The sequence below is a fragment of the Canis aureus genome, chromosome 29 (assembly GCF_053574225.1).
Source record: "Canis aureus isolate CA01 chromosome 29, VMU_Caureus_v.1.0, whole genome shotgun sequence".
Classification (NCBI taxonomy): Eukaryota; Metazoa; Chordata; class Mammalia; order Carnivora; family Canidae; genus Canis; species Canis aureus.
The window spans coordinates 6,991,491-7,018,486 of record NC_135639.1 but is presented as its reverse complement, the minus strand read 5'-3'; the positions used below and the strand labels follow the sequence as shown (position 1 = coordinate 7,018,486).

General features: G+C 37.9%; 1 protein-coding gene across 5 annotated transcripts in view; it reads left to right on the top strand.

Moving 5' to 3' along the window:
- ZRANB1 (zinc finger RANBP2-type containing 1) overlaps window positions 1-26,996 on the top strand; it is a 58,666-nt gene that overhangs the window by 23,564 nt on the left and 8,106 nt on the right. For 3 of the 5 annotated variants that reach the window (XM_077877280.1, XM_077877279.1, XM_077877282.1), the window contains 4 exons: window positions 16,420-16,607; window positions 21,422-21,575; window positions 24,326-24,397; window positions 24,949-25,147. In XM_077877280.1, coding sequence (XP_077733406.1) covers window positions 16,420-16,607; window positions 21,422-21,575; window positions 24,326-24,397; window positions 24,949-25,147 — 613 coding nt within the window. Of the gene's footprint in view, window positions 1-11,989; window positions 12,112-16,419; window positions 16,608-21,421; window positions 21,576-24,325; window positions 24,398-24,948; window positions 25,148-26,996 lie in introns of those variants that run through there. The other 2 variants (XM_077877281.1, XM_077877283.1) reach the window with 2 other exon arrangements.

Genomic DNA, 26,996 nt, shown 5'->3' with positions numbered 1-26,996 from the left:
TTAAGTCCCTATTCCCACCCATTCCAGGGTTTTTAGGTTCTTAGGGCCAAGTATTAATTGTATTTAGTTCTTGGTAATGTGCATTGTTTTTCCTATCAACAAATATTTTTTACTTCACCATACAGTATGGTTCTGAACTGTTGTACCAAAAATTATGGCCATGTTTTTATTGGGTAGTCCTATCCTAACTTGTAAACATCACTGAAATATGTGTGAAACTTTTTTTTTTGTTTACCTTGTATTGGGTTAATAAACAGAAGCCCACATGTACTGAAAATTAATCTTTACTTCCCTATTTCTGCTTGCTTTATGTTCTCCAAATTTCATCAGATATGACATATTATGGTTTGTCCATGTTAGGCATTTAAGAAAATCATCTCTGTGGTCCCTTTGGTAGCATATATACTAAAAAAGAAAAATCATCCCTCCCTTTGAAATTGGAAAAAGTCTCAAAGTCTAGCCAGTTTTGTAGCTTGTTAAAATAGGAATGAGGAAGATTCAGTTGTTAAGGCAAAAGTAAATTGAAGTGCCAAGAGTATTGAGCAAGTTTCTTTTTTACATGACTGTTGGGTATAAGTTTCATCTAAGTCATTATTATTATCTTATGTGGTGAGTGGACATTGGGGACAGCAGTGCCAAAGCCTGACATCAGTGAAAGTGGAATTTGGGGGTGGGAACTGGGATGGTAAAGGCAGAGGTGTGAATTTAAATGTGCAGTTGTCTCTGGAATGTCTGCAGTTTGGTGCCAGGTATTTTCTGGGAGGTCATGTTGGTGCTAATCATAGACTGCCTTTCCTGCTGGATAGATAATGTCCCTAGAGAATAGGCACCTACCTAATATACCATTTTAGTTCTGCTATTGTATTGAATTGGTTGCCCTTTAGAAGAATGTTTAAATTTGTGACCCATGTTGATCCACTGGAAAAAAAAAAAAATTCAGGGTCACATAAGAATCCCATATTAAATCTGTAGTGATAACTTTTTGTATTCTCGAACTCTGGACTTCGTATATCTAGTTGTGTACGCCACATCTTCCCTTGAATAGCTAATATTTCCAACTTCTTTACAACTTAGTGATGCTGAAACTGTACTGATCTCTCTCTCAAACCTATTCTTTCACAGTCCCCCTCTCCCTTGATGGCAGGTTTATCCTTCCACTGGCTGTGCCCAAAGCCTTGGTCATCGTTGATTCTCCTTTTTTCTCTTACTCCTTTCCTTCTTGTTGGCAAATCTTCCTGGCTTACCTTCGAAATACATGCAGAATCTGACCACTTCTCACTACACTGGTCCAAACCATGATCCTCTCTGTCCTTGTCATCTTTTACAAACTGTTCTCCAAGTAGAGGTACTCTTGTGAAACTGCTCAGAACTCTTCAGTGATTGCCTTTGTTGCTTAGAGTAAAAGCCAGAGTCCCTCAGAGACTCTCTAGGCCTCCCACAGCTGTGTCCTATACTTTTCTGTCTTCCTCCCCACCTTACGAATTCCCCCCTCCCCACCTATCTGTTGCTCTCAACTTCACTCATTCACTGTAGCTACTCTGGCCACCTTTCTTCTCTACACATAAGCCTCAAACCTTTGAATGTGCTGTTTCCTCTGCCTGGATTACTCATTCTCTAGATTGCAGGATTAGCTCATTTAGTTGCTTAAGTTCTTTTTCTCAATTGTTACCTTCTCTGTGAGGCCTCCCTGACTGCTATTATCTATAATTTCAGCCCTGTTCTTACCCCATCCCCCAGTTTTAATTTTCTTCACGACTGTTGTCACTTTCCACTTTGTCTCCTTTTTTCTTAAAATTTAAGCTTCATGAAAGTCAGGAGTTTTGTCTCCATCAGAGCTATATCCTAGTACCTAAAACAGTGCCTGATACATAGCAGGCATCCAGGCATTTGTTAAATTATTCAACAAATAAGCCCTTGTGGAAACTGGGATCTGGACAAATTGGTCTTTATGCTCCTTTTCTGAATTTCTGGATTTTTTACTTTCTTCCTAGCCTCTGTTTTTTTATTTTACAAACTACCCAGGGCTTGAGCTAATGGGAGCCAAGTTGATTTCTCCTTGTAAGGAAAAGATGGGAAGTTGGTACAATATAGTCTTGGAAGAGGCACACCTCAGTTTATCACTAGGCAGTCTATGGATATGAAAAGTCTGAAGTCAGATTTCTTTACCTTATATTTCTCTTCTTGCCTTCAATGATGAATATTTGACAGTTTGGTGAATATATGATATAAAGAAAAAAATCCTGTGTTTGCTATTCCTGAAGTCCTAAAGCAAATAAAATTTTTACTTGAATATTTTATATTGTTAATGAATCTGTTGCAGTTTGGCATTTTGTCTCATGTCTTCAACAACAGCTGCATCTTTCTTATGTTTAGCTTGTCCAGTGACCCTGCTAATGAAGATGGGAAAGATTTGAGATCGGGGGTCCAGAGTAGTGTTGAAAGTATAGGGGAAGAAGAATCAAGCTCGTATAACGAGTACATGTTGAAACTAGATTTTTAGGCTGAAAGTATTCAGTTGCCCCATGGCGGTGGCATAGAGAAATGTGTGCATCAGTAATGTCTCCTGTTGCTCCCAGGCTTTGGGGTGACTTGCAGCATGTGCTGGTGTCCCTTATTGAGCATCACTGATTTATGGACTAAATCAGAATCTCCTCATCAGTGAGCATGCTGAAATGGCAGCATGAGGATTGTAGTCTGGGGTATTCCTGAGCAAAATTTTGAGTGTTAAAAATCTTACATGATTCTTAAAATACAGAAAACACATTAGCATTGACTTTTTCTTTCAAGTTGTCTGCAAAGGTAGTTCTTCTGTTTGCTCGAATATTTCCCCTTTTCTCATAACATGTTGAAAATCAGTATTTGTGGCTGTTATTTTCTGCACTGATGCCAACTGCATTTTGGCTCCTTGCCTGTGTACTGTGTCCTACATAGCTACTCTGGAGCACCAGACGCAACTGCAAAATACCTATGACTTGTATGGAGGTAAACATGTCAATGTGTTTGTTTGCTTTCACTAATACTTTTTTCATTTTGACAAAATTTAGTGAGGTATAGTCTTTTACCTTTTAAAATACTCAGTTTATTTTGGTATCATTATTAAGAATTATAGATATGGATGGTTCTTCTCAAGGAAGTTAACTATTAAGGTTGTGTTAGTGTTTTTCTTTTTCTGGAAAAATCAATGTGTTCCAAAATGTAATGTTCAATGGTGACTTTTTTTTTTTTATGGTGATTTTCAAAATTATTTAGTTTTGAGATATAGTGTGTCTGGTCAAGTGAGTGTTGTACAATAATCCAAACGAAATTACATTAACTTCACCGGAAAAAAAGTCCTATATTATTATTTTTTGAGAGATGATAGTACTCTGAACTAGAATGATGATAAAGTGGTGTATACCAAGAAAAGTACCACATCAGAACAAAACAGAAAAGGAAATCCTTGACAGAAGACACAATGGCAATTTTACCCGTTTATTATGATCTTTGTGGCTGACCTTTTAACTTTAGAGGAAACTTGGCATATAAATTATTTTGTAAGGAAAGAAATGGAAGAGGTTTCTCTTTTCTAGTTTTGTGTTCTTTAGCTTTAAAAATTAATTTGCTGCACGGAGATACCTTATTGATGACTTAACCTGAAGACACAAAACCTGAAATACCTTGCAAAACACACTGTTAGTGAGAGGAGCTAGTGTCTAAAGTTGTATTTTTTGGTTGCCTACTAATGCTTGCTTTTGCTACAACCTCCACCACCCCAACCCCCACCCCCACCGCCCCAGCCTTTTCTGATTTACATGACTGATTGAAATAGTGTAGCCGGCAGAATAATACCTTCTGGCCCCCAAAGATGTTTAAATTCTAATCCCTAGAGTATATAAATATGCTACTTTCCATGGTAAAAAGGGTCTTGCAGATGCAGTTAAGGGACCTTCAGATGGAGAGATGCCCTCCTGTTATCCAGGTGGGTCTAACAATCATAAGGGTCCTTATAAACAAGAGAGAGACAGGAGAATGTGTGTCACAAATGGAGACATGACAGTGGAGCAGCAGAGGTCTTAGTGATGCGGGGCCATGAGCTGAGGAATGCTGGTAGCCTCTATATGCTGGAAAAGGCAAGGCTCTTCCAGGCCCTCCCCAAGGAGCACACCTTGGTGAGTATAAAAAATTTGAATTATTTTAAGCCATGATGTTTGTAGTGAGTTGTTAGAGCAGCAATAGGAAATTAATACAAACAGCTTGTTTGTTACAGATAGCAAGTCCAGGTGTCACCTGTGCTTCTGATCAACTGGTTACATATCATGAGTTTCCATGACCCTGGCTTGGGTTCAGTTAATTCGGTACAATTGCTCACAGAACTCAGGAAAACCTTTTATTTACTAGATGGTTATTAAAAAAGGCTTCAAACCTTTTTGAAGCCTAGAGGAACTTTTTTGGAACTAGATGGAAGCGATGCAAAGGGTAAGGGAAGGGGCTTTCCATGTCTTTCTGTCCTCTACCACTCTCCCAGCACCCCATCCGCTTACCAGCCTGGAAGCTCTCCACCCCCTGTAGTTCAGGGAATTTTTTTTTTTTTTTTTTTTTTTGACAGAGGCTTAATTCCACAGGTAAGATCGATCAAATCATTGGCCACAGGTGATTAACTCATCCTCCGGCTCCTCCTCTCTCTCAGGAAGTGGGAGTGGGATGGGGCTGAAAATGCCAACCCTCTAATCCCAAGGTTGGTTCCCTTGGCAACCAGCCCCCATCCTTAGGGGTTTTCCTGAAGTCACCTCATTAACATAAACTCAGAAGTGGAGAAAGGGACTTGTTTTATGAATAACAAAAGATTCGTTTTCCCCTTTATCTCTCTAGAGCTATTTCAGGAACTGGGAACAAAACTAAATATTGTAACAAAAGATGCCCCTAGGGATCTTACTTAGGAAATTACAAGGGTTTTAGCAATTATGTGCCAGGAACAGTAGATGAAGATCAAATATATATTTCTTATTCACAGCGGGGGTTTTTGGTTTTTGCTCACTGTTTGAAAGGAGTGACTGTTACAGGAACTTTTGAATAATGTTTGATGTCTATGAATATTAATGTTTTTAGTCCTGCCATTTTTCCAAATAAATATGCCTAGATGAAACTGATTGCTGAGCTGGGCATACCATGGTTAGGTTAAATTGTTTGTACTCGTATGATTTTTAGTGTGACATTTCTGTAGTATTCTCTTTGCTTTTCATGTGTTTGCCTATTTTCGGTTTGAATACCACAGCTGTTTGGACAATCTATTTTCCATCTTTAGTATTTTTTTTTGCCTTGTGGAAAAAATGTGGCCATCTTCACTTCTGATTTGTTAGCCCAGTAGCAGATCTTTGTTTTAATATTTAATTTTTAGAGATCATCTTCTGGGAGTTAGGGAGCTAATGAAATTGTTCATTGTTCTGATAGATTTAGGTTATGGTTATTTTTTAAGGGCTGAATTTATTCCTGGATGCTAGTGAACCATTTTGTTTGAGTCTGAACTTGATTTTGTATTGGTATCAGACTGTTTAACTGAAAGATACTCTTCTGATTTAGTGTCCTTTTTCCCTTAATACTTTGCCCCCCCCCCCCCCCCCCCCCCATAATACAGGTAGAACTTGAGAAAAGGTCTTGGGTCTTAATAGTCTTTGACATATAAAACCATCACATTTTTAAAAAACAGAAAAAAATAAAAATGGTTTGTTAAAATATTCTATTAAAAGCTTTTAATAGAATCCAAAATACATGCAGACTCCTGCAGCACTGCATCCATAAAAGGAAAGTAAGCTGCTAGAGTGCCGACAATGCCTTGTATGTCCTTGGTTAACTCTGTGATACTCTTATGTGGGCGTGTGTGTAGCTATCAAAACTGAGGTGTCTTTTCACTCCATACTCCTTCTGGCTTGTGGATCTCCTTCCTATCCAAGGTAGTTGATATTATAGGTAATAGAATTATTTTTAGCACTGCGAATGGAGTATTCTCTTTAGATAGCTTTTGTTTTGTTTTTCTTGTTTCTAAGGATTTTCTCTTGTGTTTGGCACTCTGGATATAAAATAAAATTTTGTTACGATTTTTAAGAAAATTGTGATAATTCTCAGCAGTGTCAAAGATTCTAATCAGTAGGGAACATGCACATACTTTTTTCCCCTTGGCCAGTTCATTCTGGCTTTTGAAAGTGCTTCCTGATACCCGGAATGAGAAAGAAGCCTCCAGGAATGAGTCTGTCCGTTAAGGCAAGTGGGTGGGAACAGCAGAAATAGAGCCCCGGTGGCATACTTCTAGTTGCCTTTGGTCTGAGACGCAATTCCTGCCTTTTAGACATGATTGATTACACTGACCTGCCAACTAATAATGTGCCTCCTTATGCTAAAAAAGGGAGTACATCAGTGATTTTTGATTCTATGGTACTGGCATTTGAATACGCATCACTGATTTAGTAAAGGCTTTCATTTTTAAAAAGACTTATATTAAATGTACCTATTGAGTTAGGAAATCCAAATGTATTGTTTAAATATTAAATATTTTATATTAAATATTAAATATAAAAAGTTTACACTCCAATGAACTTTACTGTTTATCATAAAACAACTTTAAAGCATTTATTAAACTGTGCACATGATAAAAAAAAAATCAGGCAGTAGAGAGGGAAGAGTTTGTAACGAAAAACAGTAGTTTTTCTTCTTTTCACTCCCAGTCCTGCTGTGCAGACACAGCTTTCCCCCCCATCAGCCTTTTATTCTGAGAAATTTCAAAACCTGCAGAAAAGTTACAAGTATAACTATATTATATGCCTTTAACCTAGATTTTCCAGTTGTTAATACTTGACCACATTTGCTCTCTCCCTATTTGTCTTTCTGTTTTTCCTGAACCATTTGAGAGGTAATTGCAGATGTCATGACATTTTGCTTCTAAGTAGTTCAGCATGTATGTTCTAAAAACAAAGACATTTTCCCTGTGTAACTACATAATATGCTTATCCAGAAAATTTAATATTCAATTCAAATTTAATATCCAGAAAATCCATATTCAGTTTCACTAATAGCAGTTGCTCCAACTCCATTCAGTCACAGATTGTGCATTTTATCTATTACTGTTCTCTTTTTAGGCCTCTCTTATCTAAACAGTGCCTCAGATGGTTTTTGATTTTGGTTTTTTATTTATTCTTTCATGAGATAAACATTTTCAGAGTCCTGACAATTTTTTCACAGAATGATACTCAGTTTGGAAATTATTAGATTAAATTAAAACATTTATCTGGGGGGAGGTAGAAATACTATGTAGGTGATATTATTTGAAGCAGCACCTCTGATATATCTGAATATGTCCTTGTATCATTGTTTTTTTTAAAGTTTAATTGTGGTAAAATACAAGTGACAAAACCTGCCATCTGAGCCATTTTTTTAAAAAAGATTTATTATTTATTTATTTAGAGAGTGCACAAGTGGGAGGGGTAGGGAGAAGGAGAGAGAATCTCAAGCTGACTCCCCACTACGCATGGAGCCCTACATGGGGCTCAGTCTTGGGACCCTGAGATGACAACCTGAGCCAAAATCAAGAGTTGGACACTTAACTGACTGCACCATCCAGACGCCCGTAGCCATTGTAACAAAAAAAATTTTTTTTAAGATTTTATTTACTCAATGAGAGAGAGAGAGAGAGAGAGAGAGAGAGAGATGCAGAGACATAGGCAGAGGGAGAAGCAGAACTCGATCCCAGGACCCTGGGATCACGACTTGAATTAAAGGCAGATGCTCAACCATTGAGCCACCCAGGTACCCTCATCATAACAATTTTTAAGCATTTAGTTCAGTGGCATTAAGTACATTCGTATTGTTGTGGAGCCATCACGCAACTACCCGTCTCTACAGCTTTTTTTGTGTTACAGGACTGAACTCTGTATCCCTAAACAAGAGATCTCACCTCCTCCCCCCCAACCACCATTCTGGTTTCTGTCCCTGCATTTAACTCCTCGAGGTACCTCACCGAAGTGGGATCATACAGTGTTTATCCTTTTGTGACTGGCTTGTTTAATTTACTGTAATGTCTTTAGAGTTCATTCATGTTGCAGCACATGTCAGAATTTGCTTCCCTTTTAAGACTGAATACTATAGTATGTATATCCCACATTTTGTTCAACTGTGGATGAACATAGCATTCTTCTTGTTTCATCATTAGATAATATGTACTGGCTTCTTGTAACTGTACATGAGGGTTTGGTGTATTTTTAAATAATAAAAGCAGAGCATGCTCATTGTGGAGTATTTCAGAGAAAAAACTATGAAAATAATGTATAGCATCAGCAGCTAGAGGATATCTGTCATGTTATTGTGTATTTTCATTTTTTTACATTTACTTATTTTTAAGTAATTGAAATTGTACTGAAATTGTACTTTTTTGTTGAACTTTGTTTTGAATTAATTAAAATGTTTTCATCTTTATTTTTAAAAGATTTTATTTATTCATTCATTTATTCATTCAAAAGATTTATTCATTCAAAAAGATTTATTTATTCATGAGAGACACAGAGAGAGAAGCAGATACACAGGCAGAGGAGAAGCAGGCTTCCTGTGGGGAGTCTGATGTGCGACTTGATCTCAGGACCCCAGGATCATGACCTGAGCCACCCAGGTGTCCCTGTTTTCATCTTTTAAAAAGTGAATGTGTAATAGGACATTAATTTGCTGTATTTTAACATGCCCCTTAGCCTTTTGAGTTATTTGAATAGTTTTTATTCTGATAGCATTAACAGAAATTGTTAGCATTTCTATTTTCTTAGATTCCCTGACATGGGATCACATGGAAACAACATGAACATATTAAAGGTAAATAATTTCTTGGAAGAACTTCCCAGATTGTATCCCATCAGCTAGGTGAGAGCACCAGGGCAGCTGGGCCTTTGCTGGGGTGTGTTAATAAGGCAGGAGTACTGTCTTGTTTAGTTATTTGTAGTTTTCTCTGTGAATTGTTGATTTATATCTTCTATTTTCTGTTTTATTCTTAGTTATATTTCTAAAAATATGTACTGTACAGTCATATCTGCTGCAAATTTTCTCCCCCCTCTTTTTTTGTATGAGGAGAGTTATACTAAAGACACTTTGTTTTCTTTACAGTGTTTTAGATTGTACTAAGGATTAAAATACTTTTCCAAATTCTATTAATATGATTTATTGGGATCCCTGGGTGGCGCAGCGGTTTAGCGCCTGCCTTTGGCCCAGGGCGCGATCCTGGAGACCCGGGATCGAATCCCACGTCAGGCTTCCGGTGCATGGAGCCTGCTTCTCCCTCTGCCTATGTCTCTGCCTCTCTCTCTCTCTCTCTCTCTCTCTCTCTCTCTCTGACTATCATAAATAAATAAATAAATAAATAAATAAATAAATAAATAAATATAAATGGAATTATACAAGTGGCTTTTAAAAAAATATGATTTATTAAATTATTTCCCCATGGATTTGAGTGGTTCTATTATACAGAAAATGATTCTGCATGGTTTGTTTTGAGGCTCTTTGTGTTGATGTTTGTTTTTACATCAGTATCACACTTCTGTTTAAGTAATTATGGCTTTATTATGTATTTAAAAATATGGTAAAGCGACTATTCATCCTGTTCCACCTTCCAGTTGCTTTCCAGAATTGACTTGGTTTTTGCCTTTTCTTTGTCGGTCCATTTATTTTCACACTTAGGTATTAATGGAGTGTTTTCCCAAGCACTATGAAAGAAGTCATGGCTCTTAGTGAGCTTGTGCTCTGGTAGAGGAAGATTAAATTCAATAAATCAGTATAGGGTGATGAGTTTGGTAGAAGGAGGATAAGATGCTAGAAGAATATATATATACCCTAATTTCATTTGAAGATCTGGAAAGGGCTTTCAGGAGGAAGTGACATCTAAGCCAAAACCTTAAAGAGAAGAGGGAAGAATGTTTTCATCAGAGGGAATTGCATGTGTGAAGACCTCAGAGTCAGGAGAGGAAACTGATGAAGTTAGCAGGGTTGATGTTTAGAGTGGGAGCTGTGGGGCTATTGTTGAGGGGGTACTGCTTTGGGATAATGCTGAACCTTTCAAGGCCTCTTGACGTGGTTAAGGAGTTTAGGTTTTAACATAAGGGCAGTGGTAAACATGTGGAAGGAGACTGCCTTAATCAGATTTGTGGTTTAGGAAGATCACTCTGGTCCTAGACTAGATTGGAAGACATGCTGACCACTTAAGAACATTACAGTAATCTAGGTGAGGGAGAGTGCAGTCCTGACTGCAACCCCTGGAGATGGGGTTGGGCGGGGGTGGTATTTGAGAGAGACTTTAAAGTCAGGATTGACAAAACTTGGCAAAATCTATATGGGGGTGAAGGGGAGAGTAGTTAAGAAATATATCCTGGGTTTTGGTTTGGACACTTGTATTGGATCATTTTTCCTAAACATGGGAGACAGGAAGTTCAGTTTTAGACAGGATGTAGCGAATCTGTCTAATGAGTAGTTGGATATATGGGGCTGACGGTTTTGAGGAAAATCTACCACTCCACTTAACATGGATACTTAAGTGGCCATAGGTGTTTCCTGAAGCTGTAGAACTTTCTTGCAGTGGCAAATCATGGGGATGTTCTTGTTTTGTGCTTCAACCTGGGGATCTTATCAAGATGGACTAAGCAACTTTAACATCTCTTCCATTTTGATGATTCTGTATTCTATCAGTATTTTTGGCTAGAAGAAGAGTTACATGGACATATTACGTACAGTGTGTAATGTTATATGTCATAAGAGTTTTTTCCTTTTATAAACTCTACCATGACTTGTAAAAGAGAGTGCCTAGACGATTCAGTAGCCCCTCCAGGACTACCTAAAATAGTATAATTCTAAAAATCTTAAAATTTGGTTTCAGATTCATCCAGGATAATGTGGCCTTGTGGCAGGTGAAATTTTTATTTGCAGTAAGAAAACTTTTGGGGACTTGACTTCAGTGGTGAATGTGGTTTTGATATATACTACTTTATATAACTGGAACCATAGGTTTTTAAGAAACAATATCCCCTCAGTTAACTCTTTCGGCAATATTTTCAGTGACCTTTGTAATTGGAACTCATGTTCATTTTCTTTAACTGTTAACACTGGCCCTCATCCCTAATTCCCTTCCCAAAGATAACTTTGTGACCTGTTCCTTTAAGTCCTTCCGTGGCGCTTTCAGCAATCATTCTTCCTGCATGGCGAAATCTTTCTTCTGAAGGTGTTTGTCGTTTCAGGTATTTTTTCATGATTTTGGGGATTTATATACTCACAGCAGTTGGGTTGTTCACAGTCTAATCAGAGATGTAAAGATATCGGAGCTCCAGAGTATAAATTATATTTGGCATAGTTTGTCATTAATAATAGAATATTTGAAGGCCTTAATTAGAGATTATTTTGACTTTTCTGTCATTGAGTCTTTTATTCTAAAGAGGATGTTTTCATAATGGAGTTTATTGACTGAATTGAACAGGAGCTTATCTTGATATAGTATAAAGAATTTATCTCCAATTTGTGATTTTTCATCTCAGTTTTTGAAAAGGTTATTGTTCTGTAACACTATTCTAGGAATAGAAGTGGTAAATTCACTTGCTGCCATTGGTTATCATGCGAATAATACCTCTAAGAGGTGGTCTGGACTGCTCACACTATTCCTGGGATTGCCACTGAGCTTGTGCCAATTTGAAGATGCACTTTAAAAATATTGGCCATTTTATTTAAAAAGCATCTCATATTTGAGTATTGAAGGAGTTAGCTGTGAATATGAATATCTAAGCCAAGTTCGTCATTGAACTATAGCCAAATGGTTAGGAATATAAAGAAAAAGTATTACTGGGTGGCATAACTTTTTTTTAATATGCAAAACCACCTAAGTGAATTAAACTCTGGGTAGAAGACAACTCTCCAGACATTGTAGACAGCACATCTGCATCTTTCTGCTGACCATGGTAAAGCACATTGTGAACATTACCACTTAAAACTAACTTTTCTCTTTAAGGGCTCCTGAAATTGTGCCAGCTGACTCCAAGTCCACCCTGACCCCACAGCATAAACCATGCTGTGATGTCACAGCTACCATAGAACTCCAGGGTAGTGTTGAGCTGGCCCATGTGGGCTCAGGTAAGTCCTGGCTTTTTTTTTACCATTTGGCATTCTTTTCAAAGTTAGTTACCATTATGATTTTATGTCATAAAAAATATAAGGCAAAACTTTGAAAACTGTGCCATATATGGGGGAAAAAAATAAGTCTGTTTTCTAAACATCTATGAGCCAGCTCCATATTCTAACCATCGGAGTTCCATAGTAGCTGTGAAGTCCCATGAGTTGTGTCCTGTGGCTTCAAAATTGTTAAATTCCACTCCTGGCCCAGCTTATAGAACAATACAAACTTTTTTTTTTTTTTTTAACTTTATAGTTTGTAAGATGTAGTAACTTTTGTTTACTCTTAGGTCTTAATGTTTTAAAAGTATGTTAACTTTGCATTATCTGTAATTATGCACCATTGCTTAGTTAGTTACTCATTCAGTCAGTTTTGAATGTGTGATGATACTGTAGGTTAGTTTTATAAAGTTAATCTTCTCAGAGTGCCTTCAGCTGTCCTTTTAATTTGCAGTCATAGCACAGAAGAAAAAGGGACAGAACATGTATGTAATAATACATTTGTTAAAATTTTCAAAAAACATGTTTAAGATGCTTTAGTTCACGCTTGGAAGTGTGAGAAGTCAGTAACTAGGAAGCATGTATACACCATCATCTCTCTTCCATTGAAATTGTTCTGGCTTTTCTTGGTTATTGTTACATGAAGTGAGATTATACCTCTTGCGTTTATTTTGCTGTCTTTTCCTACCAACCAGCCTTCTCCCCTTTTCCTCCTTTCCTTTATCCCCTGATATTAGAGGTGGTAAAAAATGTTACATGAAGAACTCAAAAGACATTTTAAGTTGTTTTGCATATGATCTGATACTTTGTCCACCTAAGTAGAAAACTTTGGTAGGTAAAACTTTACCTTATCTGAGTATGGGCCATATCCTTTTTAATACCCTGCTTGCAGTAAAAACCCATCTGTCAAGAAGCTGTCGAAACTTTAGTCAGTAGCTGTCATTGAACAATGTGTCATAAAGATAGACTAAAAACATTTGGACTGTTTGGTGACAGTCTCATGACATTTGTAATAAATGTACTTCTCTTTGTAGCTGAAAACTCACTGGATCTGATACTTTGTCCACCTAAGTAGAAAACTTTGGTAGGTAAAACTTTACCTTATCTGAGTATGGGCCATATCCTTTTTAATACCCTGCTTGCAGTAAAAACCCATCTGTCAAGAAGCTGTCGAAACTTTAGTCAGTAGCTGTCATTGAACAATGTGTCATAAAGATAGACTAAAAACATTTGGACTGTTTGGTGACAGTCTCATGACATTTGTAATAAATGTACTTCTCTTTGTAGCTGAAAACTCACTGGTAACTGAAACTAAGTTCTTAACTATAGTTAAAGAAAAGAATGGAATCCTATATTCCCAAAACATTAGATGATATTTTTCTTTGAGATACTACTTTGTACCTGTACTTATATTGTGTTTTTCATGTTCTAGAAGATTTGGAGGATTTAGTGCTCTATTCTTCAATAGAGCACAAACTCTATTCTCTTCATCCCCATTTTCTGACCCCCTGGGTTTACTTCATGCTGGGGAGCAACAGCATACTCTGTCTGCAGTTCACTGCAGAGCTGGGGGATGAGGGAAGTAATTGTTTTGGTATTTTGGATTAGGACAAATAGAAATCCTGTTTTTGTGTGTATGTATCTTCTTTATTGAGATAGAATTCATATACTGTACAGGTTCATCTTTTGAAGTTCTGTTTATATTTTTTAAAAATGCTTAATTTGAAGCCAGACTGGGTGACATCGTAAATCATAATTTCAAAGCACAGTGTGTCACCTTTCTTGTGCTCTCTGGTCTGTACCCCCTGTCTTTGATTATGTTAGTTTCTAATTATAGAAATCTCTCACAACCGTGGCCGAGGAAATGAATTTTTCTTTTTCTTTTTTTTTTTTTTTAAAGATTTTATTTATTCAGGGGAGAGAGAGAGGCAGAGACATAGGCAGAGGGAGAAGCAGGCTCCATGCAGGGAGCCCCATGTGGGGCTCTATCCTGGGACCCCAGGATCATGACCTGAGCCAAAGGCAGACGCTCAACCACTGAGCCACCCAGGAGTCCCAGGAAATGAATTCTTAAGAATTTCTAAGAGAAGATTCTTCAGACATGAGCTATATGATGAGCTAGCTAAAAATAGTGAAGACAGTGATTTAGAAGTTGGTTGGCAATCATCTTTGGGAAACAAAAAAGGTATGTGGATGCAGGCACATGCACATGCCTGAATAGGTACACATATGCATACATGTTCTGTGCACGTCTTCCTCCTCTGTAGCTTTTCAGGTCAATTGATCAGTCTTTTTGGTCCTTGAGTGGCTTTTCTCATGTCATAGAAAGAAGTTTTATAAATATATATTTTTAGGCTAAAGTTTATAAAAGGTGCAGTGATACTGCAGGCACCCAGAAATAAAGCTTTGATAAATCATACATGAAAAGTAGTTGCTTTCATACGGAAATACCCATAGAAGGAAACAGAGTAGGAGAGCATATTTAGTTCTAAAAAGATGAACCTCATTAAATTCTAAAGTTACGAGCTCTCTTTGATTACTTTCATCTGTTCATTAAAACAAGCAGAAATTTCAGAGTTCTTTGTGTACTTGACTATTTAACCATAGATTTCTTTCTTTCTTTTTTTTTTTTTTTTAATTTGAAGTAGGACTTTCTATATCTATTTATAAGGCCTGCCCTTTGAGGAAGATTCCTGCCAGCCATATCACATTTTAGCGTACCACGATTTAGCCCAGATGATTTTGCCAGGGCACTGGGCCTAAAGGCTCTTTCCGTTTTGGGGGCGGGGGTGACAGCTGTACTGAGGTGTTTATATTGAAGAATGTATTAACCTACGTGAACCATGAAAATAAAAGTTCCTGTAAGAAGGTGTTCTGGTTTCATATCATGGATTCTTCACCTGAAAAATGTGTCAGAGGCAAGGTGTTCTTTTTTTGTGGAGTGGGTCTGGATTTGCAGAAAGGATCTTTGACCAACAGAGTCTGAAAACATTTGAAGCTGGCCTTTTGTGGCTTAAACGTGGTGAGAAAGGACTGTTTTGAGTATAGGAATCATGTTTTTACTATCTGTGTTTTTCATATTGCCTAGCATAGTCCTTTGCATGTACGTCATGGGGATTCAATGAACATGGGAATTAAATTATCATTTTAAAGTTTTTCTATTTTAAGCAACTGGGAGAAATTATTGCATTGGATGAATCTGTTATGCTCACAGAAGTAGCTCTTATTTCTCTAATTCCTAATTCAGGATGGCCATTAAAAATGATTTTTAAGAAGATACACTAAGAATATTTTTAGCTAGTATTAGTGTTTTACCCAACAAACAGATTTTTCCTGATATAACTTAGAAAACACTAAAAACTCTTTGGTCCTACAGTCTTGAGTGTGTGTGTGTGTGTGTGTGTGTGTGTAACACTGTGAGTAAATTTGAAGCTTACCTTTATTTTTTGCCAAGGCTATTTATTCATAGATATGTACTGTACAGCTTTAGTAAGCAGGAATACTGTCTTCACCTAACATTAATTTGTGTTAAGATTAGTAACACGATTTAGTGGGAACAGAAAGTTCTTTATGGATTATAAAAAAGTGATACTTGTTTTATCTCTCTACCCCCAACTGGTTTGTAATGTTTTATTTTGGCCTATTTTTGTTCTAACTCATCTGGTTCAAGTTTTACTGTATTAATACTTAATGAATGTAAGGAACACATGGCTTTGAGAGGTTCTGAAATCAAAATGTTGCTAATTTTAACTATACTGAAAATGGTTTAATTACTCTGAATTGTTTCTAGCTAAACAACAATATGGAAGGTCCAGCATTTGTTTTGATTCAGCTTAAAAAATGCAGTGCAAAGGGCGAGAGAGCCCAAAGCCAATAGGAAGCAGCATATCCCCTTCTCCTTGGTTTCTGTAGAGTCAGGACCAGAATAGGTAGTTTAGTGTCTTCTGTAAAGTCTACTTCCTCACACTAGGATTACTGATCTTTGATCCAATCAGTATATTCTAATGATACCTCTAAACCTCAACCAGAGCATGGAGCCAGCACTGATGTGAAGGTAAGTACCTAAATAGGTAGTTCTAGTTCTGGCAAGAAATTAAAGGGAGAGGAGTACACTAACTTTTCTTAATATTCTTCAGGACATTTAAATGTTGTCTCAGGGTCCAGGAATCCTAGAGAGACACTTAAAAGGGTTTAGAGTGAATGCATCAGGTTTATGGTTTTTGAAGAAAAATAGAATTAAATTCTTTTCTATCTTGTTGCTTGTTCTAGGGGTTGTAGAAGGTGATTTAGCTGCTATAGAAGCATACAAGTCATCAGGAGGGGACATTGCACGTCAGCTCACTGCAGATGAAGTGCGCTTGCTGAACCGTCCTTCTGCTTTTGATGTTGGCTATACTCTCGTACATCTGGCTATACGTTTTCAGAGGCAGGATATGCTAGCAATACTGCTTACGGAAGTGAGTATGACATTTTGGTTAAATGTTGTTTTACATGAAGGAAATGTGTTCATTAGTTTTTATTTTTGCTTTTCTAAACTGTAATGCTTTTTAAAACTGTTCTTAAATGTTTTAGATTCATCTACTCCCTTTATAAATTCACACTAAACTTGAGACTTCAACAGTCTATAATTCTTAAGGGTATATGCTCTTAAAACAGGACATTTTGCCACAAGATTTTAATCATCTGTTTGATTAGAAGAACACTAGGACATAGCTTTCATTCATTCACTCAACTAATATTTATTGAGTAAATAATATGTGTGTGTGTGCAAGATACTGTGCTAAAGAGGGATGTGATTGGTGTTGGCTCTTCCTTTAGTGAGTATCCAGAGGAGCAGAGAAATAAATAGGTAATTCTGTACAGAGTGTGTTCTCATAGATGTAAATGCCAGGTGCTGTGGGAGTACTAGAGAAAGTGTTTTGGGGTATCTTACCTTCTCACTTAGAGCAGGTTACATTGTAGTGGAGGTCTGAAGGAGAAGTAGGAGTTTGTGTCATAGGTGGGTGGAAGAGAGAGGGAGTTGAGGAAACTTTATTCAGAGGCCCTGGTGGTAGTGTTTGTGGTGATTTCAGGAACTTTCAGGTGCTCAGCATGACTGTGATGGTGATTGGGATCTGGAGAAGGAAGCACTGTGGAGGGTCTTCTAGGCTAGGGGATTCAAAGATTGTTCCTAGGGCCATGAACAGGTCTGCAGAGTTAGGGAGAGGAGCAGGGGAGTGGCCAGATCATAGTGTATTTTGGCTGCTGTGGATTAGAGAGGGGGAAGTCTCGGTAGGGCGGGCATTACATGACGCTGGCAAGGGCTCTGCTGGAACCAGAGTCGCAGTGGCAGTGGAAGGAAGTTAGGCCGGTTTGACAGAACTGGTGGGGACAGAGTCAAGATTAAGTGGATCAACTGGATGTGGGGAGTAATGGAGAGAAGGGGGATCAAATTGGTTCTGAGTCTTTGGGCTTAGATAACTACACAGATGTCATAAATGACTGCAGATGAACAAATGATTCAGGATATGACCATATTATCCGGTTAATTCTTTTAACAATAAGATAAATAGAGTGCAGGGGGTCAGATCAGTTGAATATTGAAATTTTCAGGCAGCCGCAGTGGCGCAGCAGTTTAGTGCTGCCTGTGGCCCGGGGTGTGATCCTGGAGACCTGGGATGGAGTCCCACGTCGGGCTCCCTCCCTGCATGGAGCCTGCTTCTCCCTCTGCCTGTCTCTCTGCCTGTCTCTCTCTCTCTCTCTCTCTCTCTCTTTCTCTCTCTCTTTCTCTCTGTGTCTCTCATGAATAAATAAATAAAAATTAAAAAAAAAACATTCCAGAAAACTAGTTGAAAATGGCTCTTAAAAAAAAAAGATTGAAATTTTCTCAATATGCATCTTCTGTGGCATGCATATTTGCATATCCAAATTTGCCCATATTGAACAAAATTGGTTGTGGAATGTCCTCCCAGTGGAATGGATGCTCCAGAGGATGGAACTGAAGGGGCCAGTATGGAGATTACGTTAAGGGATGTGCCTGCAGAGAAAGCACAGAGCCAAGTACTTTTTGAGATCAGAACAGGAGAACATTATATTTTTTGAGATACGTATCTGGGGTCAGGGTTTTTAAATTGGATTATAGGGTCTGCAATATTCACGATACAGACCCAGGTGGTGTGAACCACTATGTACACAGCACTGGGAGGGTTTAAGGAATATGATTGAAATGGCTAGCTGTAGTTCAACGTGGTAAGCATCCAGTGACACCAGAGGCACCTATAAGAGGAAGGGCAGGGCTTGAGTGAGACCTGTAGTGAAAACAAGGGGCAGGTGTGCTGTGGCTAGAGAAAGGGACTGCTGGAAAAGCAGTGTGATTAGAAGGACCAGAGTTCTGGAACAGTTAGAGGTAGTTCCTGTCATATTTGAGGTCTGGCTACATTTGCGTTGTGTATTGGCAGGGCCAATGTGTGGAGCTATAGTTGCTGGTGGTGGCAGGAGACAGGATAGAGGGGGCAGCTGTGAAGCAAGCCTCAAGTGGTTAGTAGGCTCCTAGGCTGCCCTCAGGCTGGTAGAGGGCTGTGAAAAGGTTGGAATGACAGTCCTAAGTCACTGCCCTGAGAGCGTCTGGGGACTGACGGTGGGAAGGCAGTAGAACCTCAGGGTACTTTTTATTTACTGTCTAACAGATCACTTCCACTTAGCAGCAGTTGTTATCTCCATGCAGTTTCTGAGGGTAGGGAATCCAGGAGCAGCTTGATTGAATAGTTTTTGGCTCAGGGTCTTATGAGCTTATAGTCAAATTTTCAGAGCTGCAGTTTTCAGAAGGCTTGACTCGGGTGAGAGGATCTGGTTCCAAGCATACTCACATAACTGTGGCGGGGGGCTTCAAATCCTGGTACGTGGGCTCCTTCAGAGGGCAGGTTTCACCAGAACAAGTGATCCGTAGGACAGCCTAAGAGAGTGCATGGAAGCTGCAGGGTCTTCTAGATGGAACCTAATTTAGGAAGCAACTTACCAATTTTGCCATATTCTCTGGAACACATAGACCAACTGGTGCACTGTGGGAGAGGGGGAGCGGGGTGGATTTCCAGGGAAAGAACAAAATTGGTTGTGAAATGTCATCTCAGTGGAATGAATGCTCCAGAGGATGGAGTTGAAGGGGCCAGTAGGGAGATTATGCTAAGGGATGTGCCTGCAGTGAGAGCACAGAGCCAAGTACTTTTGGGATCAGAACAGGAGAACATTATATTTTGGAGATAGTATCTGGGGTCAGGGTTTTTAATTGGATTTTAGGTCATGGACTCTGTTGGTAAATATACTGTTTCTTTAAATGCGTAGAATAAAAATAAGATGGCAACAGAAATCAGTTATATTCTGACAGTTTTTTCAGAATAGTAGATTTGTGATATATAAGAGAATGCATTTTATTTATTTATTTTATTTATTTTTTATTTTTATTTTTTAATTTTTTTTATTTATGATAGTCGCACAGAGAGAGGGAGAGGCAGAGACACAGGCAGAGGGAGAAGCAGGCTCCATGCACCGGGAGCCCGATGTGGGATTCGATCCCGGGTCTCCAGGATCACGCCCTGGGCCAAAGGCAGGCGCCAAACCACTGCGCCACCCAGGGATCCCAGAGAATGCATTTTAAATATAGACAGGAGGTTAGTGAAAATGAAGGATTTAAATTTAATGAAAATTCTCACTCAGGTTCACAGGCCCTTGCAAGTTCATGTGCCATAAGTTAAGAATTACTGGCCTAAGGAGATGGTTGAGAGTTGTAAGGTTGAAAGAGGCTAGTGGATGAAGGATAGGCTTTCAGGGACCTGAGCTGAAGGATGGCAGTGGGGGGTGAGGGGGCATGCTTGGAGACTCTTTACCAGCTGTAAGGTTTCTCTTGGAATGTTTGCAGTATTCATGATACAGACCCAAGTTTTTTAAGAAACAGTCTCAGGTTTCTGGAAGGAGGCAGAGGGTTAGCTGATGAGAATAAACTTTGGGAACTTCGAACTTACTTTGGGATCCATTTAACACCGTTTCTTGAGAAATAGTTATATTCTGAAAACATTGACATCTCATTTTCCATAATTTGTCACATGATGATTGGGTTCATGGAGTTAAGAGGTAGTGAGAATTTCATTGTTACTGGTAATCCTGGCCAATAGAATTTATCAAAACTGAGTTTTCATATAGGATTTTTCACGATATGATGTCTGATGCTTGTGGTGGTTATGCAGAGGTTTTGAAATGCTGTTTACTTACCTTAATAAAAATTATAGTTAATTGTTCCCATATATTATATGGATGACATTAATAGTAAAGCTGACTCTTTGAGTGGCTTATTGGTACATATGCTCCAAACTCCACTTGTGACTAGAAACTTGCCTTTGGGAAGGTTGTCCAGGTTTGTGGCTGTGGTCTGTAGTGACAGAGACTGGTTCACACCAGACTTATTTCCTCTCTAGCAGATACTTACCTTTGATTTCAGAATTCTTTGTATGCGTATTTCTTGAGCTCCATAAAAGGAATACACCTTAAAAGTAAAATTATATCTTTGTATCATTCGTTGCAAATCCATCATTAAAAAGGAAAGAAAAGGAAAGTTCAAGCCATGCCCTTTCTAGAAGTTCTCCATCATAGCGCTCACTATATCACTGCTCACGTTTCATTCCTGTCAGGCTGGCTGTACTTCAAAGGTTTGTTGTCTGTTCTACAATTGGAGAAGCCCAACTGCTTTTTTAAATATTCAGAGTTATAACAAATGGGGAGGGATTTGAGGTCAGTGGAAACTAACCCTTTAAAAATATCATGCTTTCTTTATTCCACATTGGGGTACTTGAAGTATTCTTAACCCAGCAGGAGAAGAGTGTGTGTACTTTCCTCTTTCTCCATGAGCTGGAATTTCCTGTTTTTTAAGAATACTTTTATGGCAGGCATGATGCTAAGTCTTACTTAGGTGGTTTTCTGTCCTCCCTCCCTCTCTTAGGATGAACCTTTGTGAACAACACCATTTTATGTATATTTTTACATAAATCTTTATATATGTCCTTGGGATAAATTCCTAAAGAAGTGAATTTCCTGAGTTAGAAGGTAAAGTGTTTTTCTGGCTATTTTCCTGGAAAGGTGTACTGAAACATACTTCCACTGGTGAGGAAATAATCCCTAATCTGTTTAAAAATTAAACAACATCCTGGGTTACTGGGAAGGTTTGGTAATTTCTCTTAAATACTGTTATTTTCTGCTTTCTTTAATGATAAATGAGATGCAGAGGAAAGTTTCTTTTGTATTTAAGGTGTCTCAACAAGCAGCAAAGTGTATTCCAGCAATGGTGTGTCCTGAACTGACAGAGCAGATCCGGCGAGAGATAGCTGCCTCTCTTCATCAGAGAAAGGGGGATTTTGCTTGCTATTTTCTAACTGACCTTGTAACATTTACGTTGCCAGCAGGTAACTCCAAATTTCAATGTGAAAAGAAATTTTCACTTTATTGGAATTCTTTTTTTTTTTTTAAATGTGTGAGTGAAATTGTCTCTCTTAGAAAGCAGATAACTTAGCCTATTATGTACATTTTAAATTATTTGACTACCCTATTTATCATGCAGGTGACCAGTACAAGGGTTCCTCGGGAACTTATCCTTCAGATCTGTTAGGAACGTAGCAGCTGATAATAACTGACTTCTATGTGGGCCTTAGATGTTTTTAAAAATCTGTTTTACCCATTTATTTTTCTCTTCAGTTTTAGTTTAGGACATTATCAGTGTACTTTTTTTCCTTTTTCATGCTTGTTTTAAAATTACAGAGGTATTGGTTATTGGTATTAGTAGATAGGATTAGAACCCCGGCTTTTGATGGGTGGAGATTATTTGAATCAGATACTGGCATTCTTTTGAAAGTGTCATTATTATTATGTTCTTCACTCATTATATTAATTTCTACTATGTCTGTGAGGCAGCTTTTCATTTTTCAGTTCAGACTATCGGAAGTGTCTTCCAGGCTGCTTTTTGTCTTTGGACACTGAATAAATGCACCAAACACCAGAAGTTTCTAAAACAAAGCTTTCCTCTTGCTTCTGAGTGTCTTGAGCTTTTATATTGACACGAACAGGGGCATTTACAAATGGTAGGAAGATAATAACTTAGCCTTAAAAAAAAAAAAAAGACTACTTGAGAGATAAAGAGAAGCATGAGCACAAGCGGGGTGGGGGTGGGGGACCAGAGGGAGAGGGACAAGCAGACTCCATGCTAAGCCCAACATGGGCCTTGATCTCACGACCCTGAGATTATGACCTGAGCTGAAATCAAGAGATGGACATTTAACCGACCGAGCCACCCAGGCACCCCGATAACTAAGCCTTTTAAAATCAGACAAAGTTCAGGCACCTAGGTGGCTCTGCCTTTGGCTCGGGTTGTGATCCTGGAGTCCTGGGATTGAGTACTGCACCGGACTCCCCACAGGAAGCCTGCTTCTCCCTCTGCCTAGGTCTGCCTTTCTTGAGTAAAAATAAAATCAGACAAAATTCATTTGAAATGCCTTCTCTGTACACTTAAGCTTATTCTGGTGATGTTTGGATTTTTATTTTGACTTGAAAATAGCCTAAATTTTTTAAAAAATTGTTTTTTAGGGTAATGCTTTTTTACTCTAGACTACTCCATTAGTAAGAGAACACAGCATGGAGAATTTGAGGAAGATGACAAAAACAGAGATCCGTGTGTACCAATAATTAATGGTTCGTTAACTTTTATAAGAAGATTCTAAAGTCTGAAAACAATAGGCCTAAGTAGAAGTTGAGAGTGCAGCGAGTCAAGGGCAGATAAATATTTGTATGTTGTTACTGTTTCATCAATCTGAATATCAGATAGCCCTGTTCTTTTTTTTTCTTTTATTTCTGTTTTACCAAAGGATAATTATCCTATAAGATTGTCAAATATTTCAAGTTATTCATTGTGATTTCGTATATGCATACATTGTGAAAGAGTTTCCCCCATCTAGTTAATTAACACACCTATCGTCTCACATGTTTGATTCATTTATCTGTTTTGGTGAGAACATGTAAGTTCTACTCTGCTGACAAATTTCAGTTATATAACATCTTGTTATAAAATTCAGTTACCATGGCTTTGACAATAGGTGTTCAGCCTTATTCATTTTATAGCTTGAAAGTTTCTGTACCCCTTTACCAATCTTTCTTTTTCCTCACTTCCCCGAACCCCTGGCAATCTTTCTTCCCTGTTTCTAGGAGTCTAACTTTTTTTTTTTTTTTTTTTTTTTAAGAGTTCACATGGATATGGTACCGTGCAGTATTTGATTTGTCTTTCTCTGGCTAATTCCACTTAGCCTAATGCCGTCAGGGTCCATCCATATTGTTGCAAATGGCAGGATTTCTTTCTTTTACCTGCCTGAATAACATTCCATTTTTATACTTCCCCTCTCCCTCAATCTTTATTTATTCATCCATTGATGGACACTTAGATTGTTTCTATATCTTGGCTATTGTGAGTAATGCTGCAGCACACATGGGAGTTCAGAACCTCTTTATTATCCAATTTTCATTTCCTTTGGATATATACCCAGATGTGGGATTGCTGGATCATGATTATTCTAACATTTTGAGGAATCTCCCCACTTTTCTATGGTGGCTATACCAATTTACATTCCACTAACTGTTCACAAGGGTTCCCTTCTCCATATCCTCACCAACATTATTATCTCTTCTTTTTATGACAATAGTTGTATGCAATTATTGGTCTAAATATTATTCTTTTTATTATTTTTTAGATAACAGTTTTGATAATGACATACAGAAAGGAAATCTTTCACATTATATTTACACACACATACATGCATGTTTTTTTTACAGGAAGGCACTTGACTGTCTTCACTGGCTAGGGCTTTTTTTTTTTTTTTTTAAGATTTTATTTATTTTAGTGAGAGTGAGTGAGCAAGCCTGAGTAGAGGGAGGAGGAGGGGGAGAGAATCTCAAGCTGACTCTGTGCTGAGCCCCTGATATGGGGCTTGATCTCAGAACCCTGAGATCAAGCCAGGAGCTGAAGCCAAGAGTTGGATACTTAACTGACTGAGCCACCCAGGCACCTTGGCAAGGGAATTCTTTTAGAGGAAGTCACTGTTAGATGCTCGTATCAAATTTATTAAGTTATGAGACGTAAGAAGATCTTTTAAGTCTTTTTTTTGCTTTGTAGATATTGAAGACTTGCCTCCAACAGTCCAAGAAAAACTATTTGATGAGGTGCTTGATAGAGATGTTCAGAAAGGTAAGTGTGGAATTAATGAGTGTGATTTAGTTCAATTTCTATTAATTCTTTGCTTTGTAAGGCTTGGAACAGTTCAGTGTATGGTTGACTTGTTTTATTTTTACTTTAATTGAAAATGTATAGTCCTTAAGATCATTGTCACATTGTGCTGTTAAACATGTTCATTCTGTTAATTATCTTTTGATAAAACTGGGAAAAAAAAAGTTAAGAATGCTCATTCATGGCTCTTTAATGGTGATGGAGTAAATAAAGGTATAAAAGTTTTTAAGCCTTGGTTTTCTCCTTCTATTCTAGAATGAGTATATTTCCCTGTTAAACATTCTTAGCAAATAAGTTGTAAAGAATATAGAAGTTGAGAAAAAAAACTTAATCTAGAGCCATAGATGTTTCAGCTACTCAGAAGGTTTGTATTTGAATTGATCAGATTTATTTATGTGTTTAATGGTAAATAATACATAAGCTTATCAACATCCAGAGAATGGATTCTTTCCTCCAATGAGTAGTTCTAAATTGCATGAACATGAACATGTTACTTCCAATTCCTTGTGTAGAGTTAGAAGAAGAATCTCCAATTATAAACTGGTCTTTGGAATTGGCTACGCGTTTGGACAGTCGACTGTATGCGCTTTGGAACCGAACTGCAGGAGACTGCTTACTTGATTCAGTGCTACAAGCTACCTGGGGCATTTATGACAAGGACTCGGTGCTTCGGAAAGCCCTGCATGACAGCCTGCATGACTGTTCACATTGGTGAGCTGGTGTTCTTCCCTGTGTAAAGCCAGGCATTCTCTTGCTGAATCATTTCCTTATACTGTTGGGATACTTTTCACCTGTTACCTTTACTTTGGAAGCTATGGGGAAAACTTTGGTTTTGCACATTGAGACACGTGAAACATTTTGTTGGCTTTTATACCTTTATGCTGAGCTTTTAAATAGATACTTTTGAAGTTAAATATTGATAAGATCTTTGCTCATGTTTTTAAGTGTTATTTCATATTTTTGTTTAAATTTAAAAGATTATGTTGGCATTGTATTACAAGATTTTTTTCCTTCCTTGGGCACATAGTCTTCAGACTACATTTTATTTTGCAAATTTTGAAATCCACAGTAAAATTTAAAAAATATATATATATCAATGCAATAAATCTCAGGGTTTCCTTCATTGGCTTGACCACTTGTTAACACTTACCCAGGGACGCCTGGGTGGCTCAGCAGTTGAGCATCTGCCTTTGGCTCGGGGCGTGATCCTGGAGTCCCAGGATTGAGTTCCATATCGGGCTCACTGCATGGAGCCTGCTTCTCCCTCTGCCTATGTCTCTGCCTCTTTTTCCCTGTCTCTCATGAGTACATAAATAAAATCTTAAAAACAAAACAAAACCCAACAACAACACAATCTATATGGGCTTTGCTTCTACATATGTAAGCAACTCTCTTTGCCAGTTAAAGTCACCATGATGCTTTTTTCCCCATCAGTAAATCAGTGTGCATCTTTGAAGAACCAAGATAGTCTCTTACCCAGCTGAGTCCACAGGACCACATCTAAGAAAATCAGCAAGGACTCTGTTATCCATTTTATAGTCCATATCATATCTTCTAGTTATCTCAGAAATGTCCTTTATGTAGACAGGTTTCCTGCTATCTGAAAGTAGAGCATTCCTGGGAAACCTTTTGTCAGCTGAAGTGGCATAAAGCAAAGATGCAATTACCATCTTGTGGAAGTGAAAATCCTCTTCAGGTTTCTTTTCAGCTAGCAAGAACAGGTACTAATGTAGGTCTTTCATAAAAGCAAAGGGGCATGAAGCAAACTTTCAGATAGTAGCGGAAACCTGTGTCTTATTTTTTACCCAGCATCCAACCAGGTATATGACTGGTCTTGACTTAATGGTATTTTCTTGGTTCTGTATATACATTGTCTCAGTTGTCATAAGTGAGAAAAATTGAGGGTGAAAGAAGCTAAATTAATTAAAGTATGCTCCCCCCCATACCTAATTGAACATGGTAATGATAACGGCCTTAATCCAAAAGATGTTACTACCCTAGTACCTCTTATGTAATATCTGAGCATTTACTAGGTAAATTTTGTTGTGAGTATTTAGGGATTATGTGAAGTCCATTAGAACATAAACTCCATGAGAACAGAGATTTTGTTGTGTTTCGTTGTGGAAGATGTAGTGCCTCCAGTAGCCTGACCTAGTAAGTACACCGTAAACACTACTGAATGAAAGTACTCTCTAGAATTTGAAAATGAGAGCAATTTGATCACTTTTTTGATAGCTAAATTATAAATCAAAGCATAATACAAAAGAGGAAAAATTTGAGGTCACCTGAAAAAAATTAAAACGCTTCCTAGCTGGCAAGCCTAGATGGTAACCTGATTGGATGTATAATATGTACAGGCATACCTTGGAGATAGGTGGATTTAGTTCTAGACGGCTGCAATAAAGTGAATATTTTAATCAAGTAAAGGAATATTTTGGTTTCCCAGTGCGTATAAAAGTTAATGTTTCCAGTATATTATAGTCTGTAGTCAAGTGTGCAGTAGCCATTAGGTCTTAAAAAAACTATACGTTTTAATTTTAAGGTCTCTGTTGAGAGACCC